Source organism: Diadema antillarum, unplaced genomic scaffold (assembly GCF_040938485.1).
Source record: "Diadema antillarum isolate AM-2024a unplaced genomic scaffold, OU_Dant_1.0 seq00000569_RagTag, whole genome shotgun sequence".
In the NCBI taxonomy this organism is placed as follows: domain Eukaryota; kingdom Metazoa; phylum Echinodermata; class Echinoidea; order Diadematoida; family Diadematidae; genus Diadema; species Diadema antillarum.
Window position 1 is genome coordinate 124,824 of NW_027271507.1, and position 19,245 is coordinate 144,068.

The 19,245-nt window shown below is 37.2% G+C and overlaps 1 protein-coding gene across 1 annotated transcript; it reads left to right on the top strand.

The window, feature by feature from the left end:
* Positions 1 to 3,604: 3,604 nt before the first annotated feature.
* LOC139735298 (charged multivesicular body protein 7-like) lies at positions 3,605 to 17,170 on the top strand. The gene is made up of 9 exons (XM_071646055.1): positions 3,605 to 3,867; positions 5,568 to 5,733; positions 6,252 to 6,443; positions 11,160 to 11,230; positions 11,883 to 11,994; positions 13,116 to 13,235; positions 14,604 to 14,708; positions 15,446 to 15,635; positions 16,870 to 17,170. The coding sequence occupies exons 1-9, from the start codon at positions 3,605 to 3,607 to the stop codon at positions 17,061 to 17,063; spliced, it is 1,413 nt and encodes a 470-aa protein (XP_071502156.1). The 3' UTR covers positions 17,064 to 17,170.
* The last annotated feature ends 2,075 nt before the right edge of the window (positions 17,171 to 19,245 follow it).

The window sequence follows — 19,245 nt, forward strand, 5'->3', positions numbered from 1 at the left end:
TTCATTGGATCTTAGCTAAAGACTGCATGCGCTCATGGATCTTTAAAGGGATGGTATATTGGTTTAGGATGAGGATTCAGCTTTCAACTTTTTGCAAGATATATGTACTTATAGAAACCACTAAATGAAATGTTAAAGAGCCTACAAGTCTAGAGGAATTCAAAGTTTATTCGATGAAAATCGGTTTTGAAATGGCTGAGATATTGAAAAACAAAGTAAAACAAAGTGAGCCTAATAAAAAATGTGGGTCCCATCTTTTATCAGAATCACTTTGTTTTGGATATAATCTCAGCCATTTCAAGACCAATTTTCATCAAATAAACTTTGAATTGCTTTAAATATGACATTCTCTTTCATTATTTCATAAGAGATTTTTCAGTACCTAAAAAAAATTATATCTATATATATATATATATATATATATATATATATATATATATATATCATGAAAAAAGGTTGGAAACCTGAAGCCCCATCTCAACTGAAACTGTACCAGCCCTTCAACTAATTTTCTGGGCATTCATTTTTATTTTCATCTGCTATTTCAATGGAACTACACTTGCAGTGACGGTAGTTCTGCATATCAAATTTTGTGCAGTCACCATTGCTAATGAGGTGTTAATATGATCTCTGATATTATTATGTTTAAGACAGGGAGGGAAAATTCACCTGAATTTTCAGAGCACACCCCCAAAATCAAACAAACGATTTAAAACAAACAATAAGATGAAGATGTAAGATCATTTATATTTTTCTTCAAAGCATTGTGAGTGATTAGCAAAGAAATGCTCAACATAATTTGCACAGTATTGGTGTAGGACATACAGGTGAGGTAAAAACACATCGGGGTCCATTGCATAAAAGTTACTATTATGGCAACTTTGCCATCCAATGGTAACTTCCATAGAATTCTTGATTTTGATTGGCTGTTGAGTATTGTTGCCATGGTAGTGAATAGCAAAAAAAAATCTGTGCAATTATGATTTGGATAGTAATACAATATATAATGAAAAATAACAAGAAAGATAAAACAGGAAATGTGTATTGGGATTTGTTTTTAGAAGCATATTCTCAGATATGTTAATCTTTTTTGTTTCTCATTCTTTGGTGAGGAGTTAAGTGCTTTCAAAAAGGAAGAGTCATCTTGTCAGTAAATGGCATGTTTCAGTAAATGGCATGTTGGTAAAAATTGAACAAAGGACATTTTAACTGCTCGGGTCTTGTGTCAAGAACATAAGGATGTCTTTTAGGAAAGTCTTTTCATAAAAGAGACTCACCCTTCATGGTATTCATCATTCTTTATCCTCCTTATATTTTCATTTGCTATTCTTTTTGCAATGACATTTGGCTGCCAAATTTTAGTAGCTACTGTTGAGTGTGGAGAAATACAGTATTTTGTTTTTATTTTTGTTAAAAAAACACACAATTTGGCTTCAACAAGCAAATCTTGTTTTGATTCTTTCTTCTTCTTTTTTTTTCGCTGAAGATCCTAGAGAGTTTTGTTCAAATATTTCAAGGAGGATGTGGATGAGAGAGACAGGGTATATATTAAGAGAGATCATTTTTTTATCACAGAAATAAATGCATGTCACAAACAATGTCCACATGGGTGATTACTTTACACTAGCATGTGGCAGAATTTAATTTAGGACTTTTAAAATAATCCTGGAAACCTCGAATTGGCTCTCTCACTCTGCAATCTGAAAATGCTAGAACAGGCAAAAAAAAAAAGGTGGCCTTTTATTTCCTGTTTGAAATATGGGAGATAATAATTATATATAATATTTATATTGCCTTTAATAACTATGCCAAAATGTATAAGCCCTGAGACAATGTTGTTTGGATGTGTATACACGTGCATGTGTGTGTGCATGTGTGTGTGTATCTGTTGTGTGTGTGTGTGTGTGTGTGTGTGTGTGTGTGTGTGTGTGTGTGTGTGTGTGTTTGTGGGTTTTTTTTCAAGGGGATGTTTGACAACATACCAAAGAAATCACAGATATAACACATATACATCAATCTCTGAATGTTCACAATTTTATAATTCAGTAGAAGTTATATAAATCCTCATTTACAAACTGAAGATCCATGCTAGGAAGGCATATTGATTTTGAATTGACTAATGGATTCTAAAAGACATCTGTTCCATGCAGCAGATATGGCATACATTCAATAATTTGTATGTAACATTTGCCTGATAAAGCAAAAGATTTTTCCCATTTTTTTAAAGGTAACTGGCATAAACAAGAGGACATTGTATGGATACGTAATTTAATATCACTCACTGTAACTGCACAAAAAAGTTGTTGGTGCTTTATTTCTGTAGTAAAATCATCATGCTTTATATACAGTATGATAAATGTTTCACATATAAAACTCACGCAAAAAAAATGTATAGGCCTACAGAGGGTAACTAGCCCCTCACAGTAACTTTACCTTCACTCACAGTACATATGCAAAAGAAAGTTTATCTGAGAATTGATGAAATTTGACCTCTTCATGTATAAAGTCATCTTCAAAGAAAATCTGTTTGGATAAAGCTAAAGGACTTGTAAATGGGGGTCCTATGAATGGAAAAGCCACCATGAAAAAGTACGTGATGTTTGTTATTCTGAATCCTTATTAATCCACAAATGAAGTAAGGTTCCCCAACATTCTGAAGATTTGTTTATCTGAATATAGCATAAGGTATGTTATTCCAAAAATGAAAAGAAGACACATACTAATGGACCTTTAAGATTAAAAACAAAACAAAACAAAAAGCTTAATTTTGTCTTCAGATCAATGAACCTTTGGAATAATAAATCATAACTTAAAAAGTGCCTTTGGTTTCCAGTGTAGAATGAAAACAACAACGATAATAATTGAGTAAAATATGACTGAAATAGGTCACATTATGTACATAATTATGAAATGAGTGTGGCCATTCTTATAGGTACTCAACATTGCAGGATCTTGTAAAATAATTGTTATGTAAAAATGCCACTTGCAGTACTCCACCTTTTGCTTTCTTGCAAGGAAAAAAAAAGTTTGATCGATTCATATCTCTTGCTGACCTTTCCTCATATTTTCATTACTGATGTGTGCATTTTCCTTTTTCTTTTCTACTGATATATACAGCTGTCTTCTTCTTCAAAGGGCTATGTAGCTTTCACGAAGAGATGAACTCGACCTTCGTGCTTGTTTTGAGAAGGAACGTGTAGAAAGATATTATGTCAGATAAATGAAAAGGCAATGTGAAAGAACGGAAAGAAAGGGAAGACTAACTTGATAAAGACTCAACAGCCATGGAACAGTACGCACAAGGAAACAGAGAGACAGAGAGAAAAAAAAAATCGTGACTTATTTGTTGTTTACCATATGGAGGACACCATAGCAGTGTCGTTCAGCTAATTATCATCGGGCAGCTTCAGTCAGCTTCAGCTGCACACAGACGCTGTGTACAAACATTCTGTTTCGGCTACTACAGCTGTATCATACGAAGGCAAGGCCAGCCAGCTGCGTCGTACGTACAGTGAAGAGTGCGAGTGTAAACAATATTGTTCTCATTAACTGTAGGTGTGAAATACAGTGTAGGTATTGAGCAGCAACTTTTGTCTAGCCCATCATGGAGAAGGGTTCGTCAGGTCACCTGCCCGATTGTTGGGATGATGATGAGCGCATGGGCTACCTATTTTCTGGCTTTCGAGCAAATCGCCAGGTGAATCCCCGTGACTGGGACAACAAGCTGAAATTCTGGTCAGAACTGGTAGTGAAGGTGGGACGGATAGAACACCAATTCATCTTCAGTGTAGACAGTCTGCTGGCAAAGTTTGAGAGGAAAGGAGTCCTTCCACATTGTATTGACGGGGTTGTCAAAGAAATGAATAGGTAATTGTGGTGTTACTCTGTAGTTTAAGAGATCAAAATCACTTTTTATCATTTTCTAGGAGTGCCAGGTAACCCAATTTAATAGTGCTAGACAGAAAGATTCGTCTGTTCGGAGGAGTCTTTTATTTTTTTGATGTTGTCCCTCTCCTCCGTAGACAGAACAGAAGGAAGTTGATAGTACACATCGCTGTGTAGATGGTCTTAAAGGGAAGATAAACCCCAAGAACAATGTGGATTGAGTGAAAGCAGCAACATTAGTAGAACACATCAGTGAAAGTTTGAAGAAAATCGGACAATCGATGCAAAAGTTATGAATTTTTAAAGTTTTGGTGTTGGAACCGCTGGCTGAGGAGACTACTAGAGGTTATGACGTATGAGTGGACAACAATACCAAGAAAATATAAAGAAAATACTACAAAAATCCATTTTTCATGAAAATTACAAATTCCATCAACTTGATATTGACATATGTTAAGGGCAGCAATTATTCCCCCTGCTTTCTGAAAGCGGTTGGTCCACTGCTCTTTCATAATTCTAGAAAAGTGAATTTTTGTTGAATTCTTTTATATTTTCTTTGTATTGTTGTCCACTCATACGTCATATCCTCTAGTAGTCTCCTCATCCAGCGATTCCAACACCAAAACTTTAAAAATTCATAACTTTTGCATCGATTGTCCGATTTTCCTCAAACTTTCACTGATGTGTTCTACTAATGTTGCTGCTTTCACTCAATCCACATTGCTGTTTGGGTTTACCTTCCCTTTAACCACTGTCTCCATGGAAAATTGGGTGAGGTACCTCACCAGGCCAGGGCTGCCAACTCTCATGCATTGAGTGTGAGACTCACGCATTTTGGTCCTTTCTCACTCTAAAACTTTATTTCATTTGCATGCATTTCTATTGATCTCACTCATTTTGACTCCTAAATTATAGCATTGCATTGGCCTATGGGAGTCTCACTCTCAATAGTTTCCAGTGTTGGCAGCCCTGCCTCACCCTTCTCGATTGCGTCTAATTCACGGCCCTAGGTCGGTAAATTTAAGCTTGTATAGTATAAGGAGGGGATCCGTGAAGCCAGACGCAGTCTCCGCGGAACATTTCCCCGACGACCAGATACAGACCGATCTTTTGGTCAACCCAAGTGCTAACAATAACAACATGCTACAGACATTTGTTTCGGCAATCTTCCACCAACTTCAGTTTTGTAATACCGGTAAATATTTTAAAGAAGTAAGGCCTAAGATACTGTAGTAACAGAGATCGGAGCATCTATAATCCTACACTGACAGTGCAAGCCCTGGACTGGATCCCAGCGCTATGCAGACATCATTCATAATGAAGTTGTTTGCTTGTAAGTGGTGTCCATCAAATGAAAAGATGTTGTTTCTGGTTGTGTTCCTTACAGGTGATGGCATTAATCATTATGTGAATGGAAAATTGATTTGCATTATATTTGCATGTCTGTGTAGATCCAATAGAAGGTCCCATGTCTTTGAATTTTATAGTAGAAGGGTAGGCCTATGAATTGAGAACAGAGGTATGAATGGATTTTCTTCCAGTGAAAAGTTGTTAGTGTAATTTAACACAGGATATTCTACAGTACAGATTTATACACTTGTACCTTACTCAATAACTTACCAAAATCTGTACTCATTTTGTGTGGTTTTTTTTTTGTGTGTGTGTATTCTGATAAATTACAGAAATGGTCAGCTCATAAGAGTTGATGATCTGAAAGCAGATTCTGCCTGGTTGTCATGGGGTGTCAATACATTCATCAGAAGACCACTGAGATGGACGATGACCTCCGTGTTTCCTCGAGGAGATGCATCCTCCCAGGTTGAATATGTATCGACTGAACTGTTGAAGGTGAGAATGAGTGTAGTGTTATCTCAGTTGTATTTTGTGTTTACAAAAATCCAGTGTTGATGGCTGAAATGATGAAGGTAAAAATGAGCCTACCCATAGTAGTTGAGTTGTTTCATTTCATTGTCTCACTGAACATCCATAGTAAAATGAATATTAAGCTACCGGTAATAAAGAATCCCTGCTTTGATTTACAGTGGATATCATTGATGATTACGGCTTTGATTCAGTTTTCCAATAAGATACCAGTTGCCAGTTTTTGATGAATGGAAAAAGAAGTGAGAGATTTGATGAAAAATTTGAATATTAATCAAGTTTTGTTTAAAAAAAAGTCTGAATACAATTTTAAAAACCATTATTTTTGTTAAATCAAGAGAGATTCTTATTTTGATATCAATTGAAGTCAAGACTCAAATTGACAACTAGCAAATGGAAACTGCTGAAACATAATACCAAGTTAGATGTACACGTATAGCATAACATTTGGTAAAGGGTACCTCTTCCTGTCATATTCTGTGTAGGAATGTTCAGCAGCGCTTCTAGAGAGACATCACCAAAGTGTGCAGTGTGCCAGCACAGATCATGTGGTGGACTATACCACTGTCCGCGAGGAGTGCGCAGACCTGTGCAGGGACCAGGCTTCCTTTGATTTAGTCCTCCTCCATCTGCAGCGGAGGAAGGAAATCCTTGTCACCACCAACGAAGGCACAAAGGTAAGCCATACTACTATATGAGATTCGGGCTTCTGCTACCAACCTCTTGTGATTTGCTGGCTAGCTTTTATCCACTCCTGCGACTTCTTCAGGCCAAGTGATTGCAATGTTTCTCTAGCACTGCCTGCTTGTTTCTTGATCATAAGATCGAAGATTGGTGATAAACTGTATCCAGTATCCTTATTGAGTGTGAGTTTGATTCTTTTAATCCAGATGGACTCTTTTTACTTTTCTCTGCCAAAAATTCCTTTCATAGGCTAATATTGTTGCATCCTCCCATCCAATGTTGTGTCCTGTATTGAGGACGTGTTCTGCTTTAAGGAACACAGGAGTGGATGAAAGCTAGCCGGCAAATCACTGAAGGTTGGTAGAAGCCTGAATCTCCTATCGTATGATCTTCCCAACTGATGAAAGTTTTCTGAAAGCCATACTACTGCTTGTGTATGAGAACAGGAGAATCATCTGAGACCATTGGACAGTTCTAAGGTCATGTGTTCCAGTAGTGCCTAGGGCAATAAATATCCTTCTGCAAGGTAATTTTACCCATTGTATCCCCTTTGACACAGGTGTATAAATTGGTATCTGGTAATGCTTGGATAATAATAGTGACAGAGTTTTAAGTGAAAACAGTGTCTGAACTTGAGAGCCTACCCTGTGCAAATGGAGGTAAATTAATCAGGATGATGAATTTTAATGATAATAATCATGAAGCACCACTACTTGTTCTACTGCTGGTTGTTAAAATGGATTAGAGTGATTGGATTCTGATATTGTACATTCCATGTAGTACAGAGAAAGTCTTTGTTTGTTCTCTATGCATTTGATTTTTTGAATATATTCATCATCAAGACAAACACCAAAGAATAAGTTAGATGAACTGAGATGAGGTCTGTATACACAGAAAAAAAAATATAACGGGAAAACTCTACTGCCTGTGATGCTGTGATGCAAATACCTCAACATTTTGGGAATAAGGTAATAATTTCAACAAGTGTAATATATCTCTCACAAGATCAGTTGTATTATTTCATGAGTTAACCCATCCACGTACGGGCCTCTGTGTAATCTGTAATATCGTGCCTGCCTAGTAAGTTGGCCATGAACTTGGGCGCGATCTTCCCTACGGCGCGATCTACACGCGAAGAGCATTCATACGTCATGGAAAAAACTGCCTGTGTCATTCCCACTAGGCAGGAGGGATGATGCGTGTACACTCGTGCTAATATGCACTTAGTTGACTCAATACAGCACTAGTTTATGTGAATTTTATGAAAAGAAATAATAAATTGTGCAGGAATTATGAAAAAATATTGTTTCTGTGTATTTCATTGATAAATCCTCTTCATTTCAAGCCATCTGTAATCACATCTTACCCACTTGCGAATCGACGTGTCCATAATGTCCTCGAGCCCCACCCCCCCGCCCCCGAGATAGCTCTGGAACATTCCATTCAATGACGGGGTTTTTATTTTGCAACGTTATCTAATAACTCTCATGTAAGCAAGTTCTTGCTATGGCTAATCTATTTTGTAATGTATCATAATCTATCTATGCTGAGATAGCCTAATTCAAATTTGCAGAGACATAGAAAAAGATTTGTTTTACAATCGTGATACGTTCAACTACTCATTTACCCTGTGCTGAAATCCGCATGTCTGCTCCGCACATGTTATCGCTATCGCTCAAACTTCGATCGCGATGGCTTGTGTGTGTACACAGGTACACAGTGCTAGTGTGACGTGTGTGGAGAAGAATGGGGCTGAGAAAACCCGGGACTCCACGTGGTGTAGTAAAAAACAAATCGGACGTTCGAAGTCGTACATTCAAGAGCTAAAACAGACAAATAGCGAATTCAAAGTCCACTGAAAAGGTCTTGACATTGTAATGTATGTTCCAAAATCATGTCTGGCTTAGTTTTGAGAGAATTTTCTACACGCACGAGATCAGGAATGAGATCGGTGAACTGGCTAACAACGTGTGTACTGTGAACATGTGACTGGCTTGTGCACATGGCCTCTATAGCTAGGTGATCGTGAGAGTGCGGCAAGAACGCTAGGAATGCACCCGAGATGCGGTGTGTTGCAAATTCTTGGGGTGAAATTAGACTTCCTTGTTCAGCCCGTCTAGTATCTATATTTTTTTAATAATTCTAATTCTTCATGAAATCACGATAAAAAGACTTCATATATTCATTTTATATTTTAGAAGCGTAATATGAAATATTTTGGGTTTTTTTTTTTAGTCCAAGAAAAAAAATAGTTTGAATAAAAAAATAATAATAAATAGTCGTTCTTGACTCAAGTCTAATTTCCTGCGCCTTCTTGCAGTTACCCCGCAGTTGCCCATGGATACGATGCATACAGCTGTTTACTGAGTCGTACTAGTGTACCACCCTACTGCTCTTGTTCAAATTGAGAGGATTGTTATTTTATCGGCGGCACTTAGTTTTATAACCTCATCCAATAAAAAGACAAATTCAAACATCAAATGGTGTGACAGTTTTTGTCAGAATTCCCTATCAATTTCAACTTGTTGCCAGGATAGTTTTCAGATTTCACTTCATTATCGAAGCTGTTTGACATTTGAAAGAACTGCTCCATAAGAAATCACCTTTCATTTGTTATTTATTTTCACAAACAAGTATTTTGGTCACTTGAATATTTCTTATTATTACTTCAATGTCATGATATTTCATGATGGTTATGTATTCTGTCTTTACATGGCAAGATGGGATTTTTTTTCCATCCAGGGTCAAAGAAGAAAGTGACAGGAAGGAAACCAAAAGGATAGGGAGGAAATGAAAAGGATACAATGAAACACCTGATCAGCAGGCTCTTTTTTATTACAATGGTGAATGCAGTACATCAGAATTTAAGTACAGTTCTAAATAATTTATCAGTTGAAAAATGAGCAAAGAAAATGGATTTCATCGAGTTCTAAATGAAAACTAAATTAGCATCGCCATTATGATTTAGAACTAGATCTAGAACCTAGTGCTAGTACTACAGAATAGACCTGATGCAAACTTGTTGTCAAGCTTTTGGTTGAGTTTCTTCAGAGACACAAATTTTGGTAGCACAATACCCGAGTGAATAAGAAAAAGGAAAAAAAATATAAATACACAACTGTAATGCACGTCTCTAGACCACTCCCGTGCACGAGCGAGCATCAGCCCCCGTTTCTTCAGTGTCACTCTAGCTCTCGTTATTGACCTAGGCTAGGTTACTCGTGTCGTAGTTTTACTCGCCATCATCAATGTCATACATGGTTACACAAAATAAATTACATCTTGCCATCACCTCAACCACAGCAAAACCCTGAATATCACTCCCATCATAGTCACTCTCAGCTCACAAAACATATCAGCAAACGATACAGACATCGCAGACCTAGCTAACTACTAGCTCTAAACATAGTTGTAACTACGCCACGTTAGACATTAGTTGTACACAAAAATGAAACGGAGGTGAAAAACTAGTAAATGAATACACGAAGATCATCAACGATGGCATATTACCGTAGAAAAAAATACACAGAACATCTTGCACCCAAAAAAAAATCGAGGTAAAAAACTACGATGAGAAAAACTAGGGTGAAAACACGATGCTTGGAAGACGAACGATGAAGACACTACCATGTGGAGGTACGGCAAAAATGCTTACATGGAAAACAAACGAGTGGGTACCACACAAGCTACTATGTTTGCGCACATACGTAGATAAGCTACATCGTGTTCAATCAAAAAACTCAACAAACACTAGGACAAAAACTCACCTCTAAATTGTTGCAAACGAGATAATCACTTAGAAAAAATGAACAAAACACTCTCAGAAGTACGATTGTACTCTGAGAATGAAAGATATAGAATGATACGAAAGCAAAAGAGAGAAAAGAGAGAGAGAAATGGACGGGAAACCTAGAGAAGTTACCCACACTCACTAACGTAAATGGAATTCGACACACACACCCCCGTGCCCGCCCCAGCATAGCATAGCAGTACACGTACACACACAAGGAGATATCGTCAAGCACTCTATGAGGAGATCGATATCACGATACCGCGCGTAAGAAATCACTGCAGTTGCTGGGGCAACAAAGATACATGCGCGCTGTAAACATGAATATTGATTAGTTTCTCAGCAGGCTCGAACCCCTGGCAGGTGTTTTGGCCAATAAGAGACATTCTAAAATATGTTTCTTTGCATAAATTATTTTTCTGAGTCCCAGTAAGGATCTCTGTGATTGGCTAAAATTATTCTACAGCTCCTGGCCAAGCCTGAGGTCCTAGGACGCCCTCTTTTGGTCATAAATAATAAAAACCACGTTTTTTGTGGGAGGTGACGGGGATGGGTTAATATGGTTGGTCAGATCAATGATTTTTACAAAGTGACTGTTTTCCAGCTCCTGCTTTGTCTGAGAAAAGTGTACATTCTAACAAGAGACCCTCTTACAGAGCTTGAAATTAACATCAGGGCAAAATCTCCATCATGCACCTGGCAGAGATGACCATTTAGTCACTTGTGATCCTAAGAATTAAATTTATACTCCCTCTTTTTCTGTTTCTTGAAGATAGACTATTTTCATGACAATAATCCAGATTTGATTGATAGAGATAAGAATTATTGGAGATGCATTTTCTGTTGTGTTTTGCAAGATGAAATTTTGTATTTGCTCGTCTCAAATTATCACTTTGCTGTGATGTTTTAATTTCTGCAGATCATCAAATTTGCCTCAAAGGGCGAGAAGGCTGTCACACCAGTCACAGCAGCAGAACTAGGCACACTTGCGTAAGAACAATCTCTTTTGTTAAAAGTAAAATTTGGCTGAATCTGATTATCTATGCTGGTGTTGAATACATATTTCAAGTGTCTTTGGTTTTTCTGATTTCAAATCTATTGTCATTTATCATTCGCTTGAGTGTTCATTATTGCAATGACGTTTGTTATATTGAAAGCCTTCTTAAAAGTGTCCTGTGTTAACACATCGACAAAATGGGGTTAGTCCTTTCTGTGCGAGGGACTTTGGACAGTGTTTACATTGCTATGGGGTGAAATTAAAAGGTAATCATTTGAAAGATACTAATAGTGATAGAAACTCTTTGGTTTGTAGGGTGTTGTGTCATAGTTTCTAATGGTACATTCATGTTACAAGAAGGGGAAAACTAATAATGTTTAGCACCATACTGTAGAAAGGAAAATACTTTCCTTAAAGTTATGATTGTGACCGTTTGCTTATACCCACTTCTATTTCAAAACTATATTTGGATGTCTATTTACTATTACATTCATTTACTGTGAGCAGTTTTTGAGATGTATGTATATCACTTTCCTGACTCTGATTTCTTCTTGCTCCAGACAATTGTACAGTGCATATATAGTGGTATTAAAGCAAACCTTTATATCCTGTTATACAATTCCTTCCATGTTTTCTAATGACTAGTTTGAAGAAAACGATCGACACCATGCAGCGAACAATAGAGAGACTGACAGCCAACATACAGCAACAGGACAAGGAGACAAGGCAGTTACTTCACAAAGGAATGAAATCTTCAGTAAGTTTGCCATGCTTTGCATACACCTGTCCATGGCTGTGTATATAAGACTGCATACCGAGAAATATTCTTTTGAGACAATGTTTTTGAAACACTGTTTTGAAACCTGGTTGATAGAGGAGCATTTATGAGAGTTTCTCCCGAGCATGTTTTTGGCTTACTCAGACTGTGCCACTGCGCACCCTACTATGAGCAGCTTGTCCCTTGGCAGTTAGGTCAAACAGGGATTGCATATTTTGATCTAGAGCAACTGCTGAGCTGAGCAGCATATTTTTTGCAAAGCAACTGTGATATCATTTGAACCATGTTTGATATTGTGGTTGTGTTAATAAGATTTTCAAAACCTTTTTCCGAGTGAAACACGGTTTTTAATCACACAGTGCATTTTAAAACCATTTTTTAAAAGATAGTTGTGTTATCATGACTTGTAGTTTATAGTTCACCGCAAACCACAAAACACAGTTTCAAAACCATGTTTCTACCCAGAAAAGTTTGCCATAAATGCTCCCCATGTTACATATATGTCTCAGAGACAGACACACTGTTTTGATTAATAGTAAGCATGACTTGAAGTGCAAGAAGCAACACTGTAAATTAAAATCCAAGAAGCATTTGGTAGTGGAAATATTTTTTTGAGAATTCATAAAATGTTCCTCCTTTGTTTTATTCCGCTGTTACCCTTTAACAGCACTTCGCTGAATACCACAAGCTTTCATGTTGATACATTTCATCAGTAAGCTCGGTGTGTTGCAACAAATTATAATGAAGAACAAAGCCAACTAAACAGATATTATATGCAAAGTATTGACTTTTGTCTTTGTAATTAACCCGTTTAGGATGAGTCCCGAGTATACTTGGGCAAGCATCTATGGGAAATGCGTGTTGTAGCAAAATCAAACCTTCCTCAACGGGTTAAACTGTGCCTAAGTATACAGCGTAGATTTGAGCAAATTTTGTCGTTAGAAGTAGAGATTGAAGGTAATTCATTCAAGAAATTTGTCTTCACAGGGGTAGTTAGTACCACAAAAAATTGTGATACATTTTGTATGTCTGCATCTGTTTTGCCTGATTTTGTAAGAGTATAGTACATCACTTGTCTGTTCGTATTTCTACCACGCCAGGCAAAGACTGCCTTGAGGAGAAAGAAACTGTGTCAGAAGCGGCTGGAGAACACAGAAGCTACTCTGGACACATTACAACAACTCCAAGACAGGCTACAGTCTTCCGAATCGGAGAAAATGGTAAATGTTCTTTCCTAGACTTGCAAGTCCCGTTTTCCTCCTGGTGTACTGTAAAAACCAAACATTTTTTTTTTTTTGCGTGCATGAAACTTTCGCGAATTTTGCAAGAAGCAAAGATTTGTGAAAGTAAAATGCACAAGAAAGGTTTTGTCTACACAATGCATTGAATGCCAGTGGTAATTCGTGATTGCTTCATGCTGTGAAAAGGCAGTCAGCTCCAATTTGCAAAAGTCTAATGCTGTGAATATTTCTGGTTTTACAGCAATTCTGGTGAAAATCAGAAGGTATCCAGCTGCTCCTGGAGTTGAAAAAAACAACAACAACAACAACAAACAGACAAACAAACTAACAAAAACCAGCAGAGATTAGCAACAATTGATATTTACATGTGCTCAGCAATAGCAATCCAAGCGAGTTATCTGTAGGAATTAATCTAATTTTGCTAATCTTTGGCACCCATACCTGATAAGAAAGCAATTACTTCATGACCATGTTCACCATCATTTGTCTCCAATATTCTATCATCATTGTTATCATTGCAATCGTCATCATCATCATCATCATCATCATCATCATCATCATCTTCATCTTCATCATTGCCATCATCATCATCATCATCAGTAGCAAGCAGCATCACCATCAACAGTTTGGTAGCTGTATGACAGAAAACATCTACCATTGTAAACATGGCTGATAAAACTTGAAAATAATATATTGAAAATGCAGAGGGGTAAGGGGAAGGTGCCTTCATAACAGAAGAAGAATACTTGACTTGACAAAGTTGAACCAAGTACCCTAAACTTTTGTGCTGCTCTCCCCTCTTGCCCCCCCCCCCCAAGAGCAGCCAATCTATAATAGGAGGAAAAAAAACAACAACAAAAACAAAACATGGTCTCTTACATCTGTCATGTGATAAGATGGGGGAGGAGGTCATTACGATCACATTGCAATGTTTTCTCATTCTTTTTAATGTGCTGTTAATACATTGAATTTGATATTTAGCAGTCACTGGTGTTTTCAGGAATCGGTGTATCAAGACATTAAAAACATCTGGCATTCAAACAAAAGCAAAAATATTGTCTGCAAGTCCATATTTATGTGACCTATGTTAATGAAATACTGTCAATCTATCTGTGGTTATGAAATAATGTGAGTGATGTAAAAATGTAATAGAAGTTCATTGATCGAATCACTTGACTGTTCTGAATCATTGAAAGTAAAGCCCGTTTATCAGATGATGAAATGATTTCATTTTTCCTGAGACGTCAGTGACAGCACATTTTCAGTTTTTTGTTGCATATAAAATCACAGTGACCCTAATTTAGTTTCAGGTCATGAAATTATTTCATTTCTTGTTTGTTTCACCAGATCATGGATGCGTTTAAGACGGGTGCGCAGGCTCTGAGAAAGACCCTAGACGACAATGGTTTGACACCAGAAGCCATGGATGAAACAATATCAGATGTGCAAGAGGTAAATTATTTGATGAGAAGTGATTCTGAGGTGAAATATGCATGTTGCTGTTCAGACATCAATGATGTGTTGAAAGGGAACATTGAATCTTCATAGTCTATTTTTCTTCGTGTCTCATTGGCACCAAGTTTGTATCTGCATGCAGATTAGCTCTCTGCCTGTAAACAGTATACATTTGGACTAATTCTGACAACCTCGGTTCTTTGAGTGTGTTTTCAGTTAATGTTTACATTAAGTTTAGATGCCTTTGATATATCCGAAGGTGCTTTTAACATATCGCAGGTCAGAGCTGATGGTCATGGGGATGCAATGATGATGATGATGATGAAGATGATGATGATGATGATGATGATGATGATGATGATGATGATGATGATGATGATAATGATAATGATAATAATATAATAATAATAGCACATGACAGAACTTACATGTCTAGGAGAATTTGGCTAATACAGACCAATTTTGACAGGTCATAAGGAGTTAGAAGAAATGGAGAGGAGTGGGCAGATTCATGTCTGATGATATCTTCTCTTTTGCCCGTCGATTTGGTTACAGGATACTGAATATGTCACTTCATTACACATCATGAAATGAGCATGATGTGAAGCTGAACATAATGTAATGTTTATGTTACTTTCATTAGTACCACTAATTATTAATTGACATCTCTTGGTTACTTGCTGTTATGAATGCTTCATGGCAAAGACAAAATATGATTGGTGTGCTTTTCTCAGGTCATGGAAATGTGCAATGAACTGGACGATACATTAGCCCAGGGTAACAAAGCCATTGATGAAACGGTCAACTTTGGGGCCAACGTTGATGTGGACGACCTTGACTCTGAGCTAGAGGCCCTCCTACGTGGTGATGGCGACCTCTCGACGACATTACAAGGTCCAACTGAAGGAGACACCCACACCAGCGGTAAGACATGGAATTTCGATACAGCTCACGTTACCCGGGTCTTTCTGACAACTTCTGACAACTAGAGCAGAGGTCGTGCATGCAGATTGTCTTGATTATTATTCTGTTGCCATTATATTATATAACCATTATTGTCAAAATATAGATAAACACAAGGTAGAAAAACATGCGTGGCTTATGCACAATGCAAGAGCACATAAAGTTAATATTTTGCTCCGTAAAGTGTGGAAAACCACTCAAACTATGATTTACCTGTTCAAATTAATGATTCTTGCATTGAGTTGTTTTATTGCAAGTGATTGACAAATTGCCCTTCAGCGACATAAATGAATGATTTGTCAGTGTTCAGAGTAATAGCTATGATAAAAATTATAGGCATTCATACCACCGGAGTATGTATGCCCTTGATTATTATCATGGCTATTACTCTAAACACTGTATAATCAGTGTCCATTTATGTCGGTAAAGGGCAATTTGTCAATCAATTGCATTATGATTTATCAGTTTGCATTATATTGTCAAATACATGGGCTACCAATATGTCTAGATCAGTGCCTTACTTTCTGACATAGCAGATTTTTGCCATGCAAAGTTTATCATTTTGTCCTTGTCTCCCTTTCATCTATGCATATGAAGTTTGTGCTAAGTCTAGAGTTTCACAGTCAGATCATCGACAAGGTTTTATTTGGAAATTTTGTTGCTTGAATTTTTTCATCATGTTTACTTGAGCTTTGTAGCTGCTTCATATTTTTGTGTTGATCAGCTGCTCACAGAGAGATCATTTATATAAATGCTTGCATTTAAAGGTCATAATATGCTTTTGGAAAAGTCACAAAATTTTACATGGTTGAAGAATAATGTCTCCGGACATGGTGTATAAACACTTATGGTAAAACACCACAGAGTTCTTCAAATAGAAATGAAACATTGATCCCATGTCACTCAAGAACGTTCTCTTCTCTTCTCTTCTCTTGTACCGAGCAGAATGGTTTGAATTGTTTTTTGACCCAAATAAATTCACCAGAAATCTATAGTATTGTTTCTTTACCATCATAAAAAAAGTTTCTAGTTTTGTTATTCGTTGGAAAGGTCTGAATTACCAACCTCTACAATATTCCAGCTTGTGAAGCAAATCTCATTTTCAAAGGTTGCAATGGGACACACAAACCTTTAGCCATTGTTCCTTATTGTGTTTACTGGTAACAGTGGATAGGGAATTTTGCATCTATTATAGCACACAGGCATAAATTCAAGAGTATGCAGAAAGTCGCTGGTCTGCTAAAGTCTCTTTGCATCCATTTTGTCTCCACCAACATAGGTGAGGGGGATATTCTCTCGGAGTTGCCACAGGTACCGACTCATGAGCCCGCCTCTCCTCAGACGTCAGAACGGGATGCCAGTATACGACGGGTCCAGCTGGCCTCCTGAAGCCAGCTTGTCATCTGAACAGACTTTTACAGAGGGAATGGAAATATCTCACAAATCTATACATCTACATTAAAGGAAAAAGAAAAATAGTCGACCAAGGACCAAAAATTCAGCAAATGTCATACAGAGTGACGTTCACACAAAATAATGTGACTGACTTATTTATTTATTGATTTATATTCTCTCTTTGGGAACAGGCTTTCTTGAGATGAGAGATCAAGATTAGGGACTCTTTGATTTTTCGCGGCCACCTATTTGTTGGCTGTGGTGACCATCGCATACAAACACTACTGCTCATGCGCCAAGCAGTGAGAATCAGATTTTTAAAAAACATGCTTACCCCACTTTTCACCGGTGACCTGAATGCTGCTTACTGCCTCTCACTGCCCTACTCTGATTAGCTCATGGCCCTGTCTTGCCCTGACGAAGGCCGCCACACTGATAGCTGGAGTTATTACAGTATGAGCTTTTCGCGTACAATGTATGTGCAGAGGGATGATATGAGTAGACCAATATGTACCATTACGATGAGCATGTACAGATTATGTTGTGCAATAGATGTGCACAACAGGTAAACATTTTTGTATATTCTTTTCAGGGATATACCTATAAAGGAAATGGCACATTTTCTGTATAGAAAGTATTACTCATTGTCCTCTAAATATCCTTATTTCTTAAATCTGTGAAATGGCTTCATCATCCATCTATGAAGCATTAATAGTGGATAACTATTGTTGTTTATTTACAGTGTCCACAGAAATTCATAGCTGGACATGTGAGCGGTGACTATAGTTGACGTATGAATGTGTTGTGCCAAATCGGAAAGTTTTCCAACTCAGTCAACGGCTTATGTTTACTGTATGTCAACACCTCTCTCACCTGATGCATTGACTGCTTTCAACGACGCTATCGAGAAGTCCCTAGTGATCTCATTATACTGGAGCTCCACGATCTGTTTGCCAGAACAGTCTGCTTCATATGAATGTGCAATGACATTCATTGGATTTCCATTTATATTAACCCGTTGAAGACGTGCTAATTTTGCTACAACATGCATTTCCCATAGAGACCTGCCCAAGTATACTCGGGACTAGTCTTCAACAGGTTAAGTTCTCATTTTATAATTTGGTCTCTCTATTGTCAAGGATTTTGGAATGTTTACTTTCCACCTGAAATCCAAAGTCAGCCTAAGAATGTAGGGTAATAGTGTTGTAGAAAGGGGATAAATGTATTGTATGGGACTACACTCCTTTCTGTGGCATTAATGATATATACCCGCATGGTCTAATCACATGAAGAGACCATGCCTTTTCTATGGTACAGTGATTAATATTATTTGACACAATGTATTTGACACAATGAAGTTTCAGACATGATATGAACTTCCTGATTTGTTATAGAAATTGTAGTTGGATTACAAGATTATAATAAAGTAAGGATTTATCTGTAGTATATTATCAAGAGTTCCTTTCCAAAATAGTGCTAAATCCATTTATCATCAAATTTGACATTTTTACAGAGATGTATTCGTTTTTAGTAGTCTCAAGCAGTAAACTCTTTGAAGTATTCATTTTCTTGTGAGAAAGTAGAAAAATCAGGCAATGAAATATAAGATTTGTTCTAAAATGTGCTCAGTCAGTTTCTGTTTTGGTCAAAAAAAGGTACTAAATCCAGCTAGATCCAATCAGAATCCTGTGTGCATGCTTGACTGCACTTTGATCCCAGAGTTACTGTAAAAGTGGATATTTTTGCGCGACTAATTTTTCGCGCTTGGCGGGGTAAGAAGAGTTTCGCGTGTTTTTGATTCCGCGGAATCAAGACATCGACTACTTAGTACTGGGACATACGGCAAGCAAAAATATTTGCGTGCTTTTATTTTCGCGCTAGTTTCGAGTTTCACGAAATGCGTGAAAATTTCAACACCGCGAAAATTTCCACTTTTACAGTAGGCTAGGCTGACTGGCTTTCCCAGCTGTGTAACTTGCAAATTACCCATATATCTCTTGATTATTTAGGTATGAAATGTTTCATATCTATGCACATTAATTCTTTGGAGAAAATGAGAGGAGAATGTGTAGAGATTTTTTAAAAAAGCATTCCACAAAGGAACTTAAATAAATTAAACTTAAATTCACTTATATAACATTTACGTGTTTCACATCATTGCGCTAAAGTTTTAGTT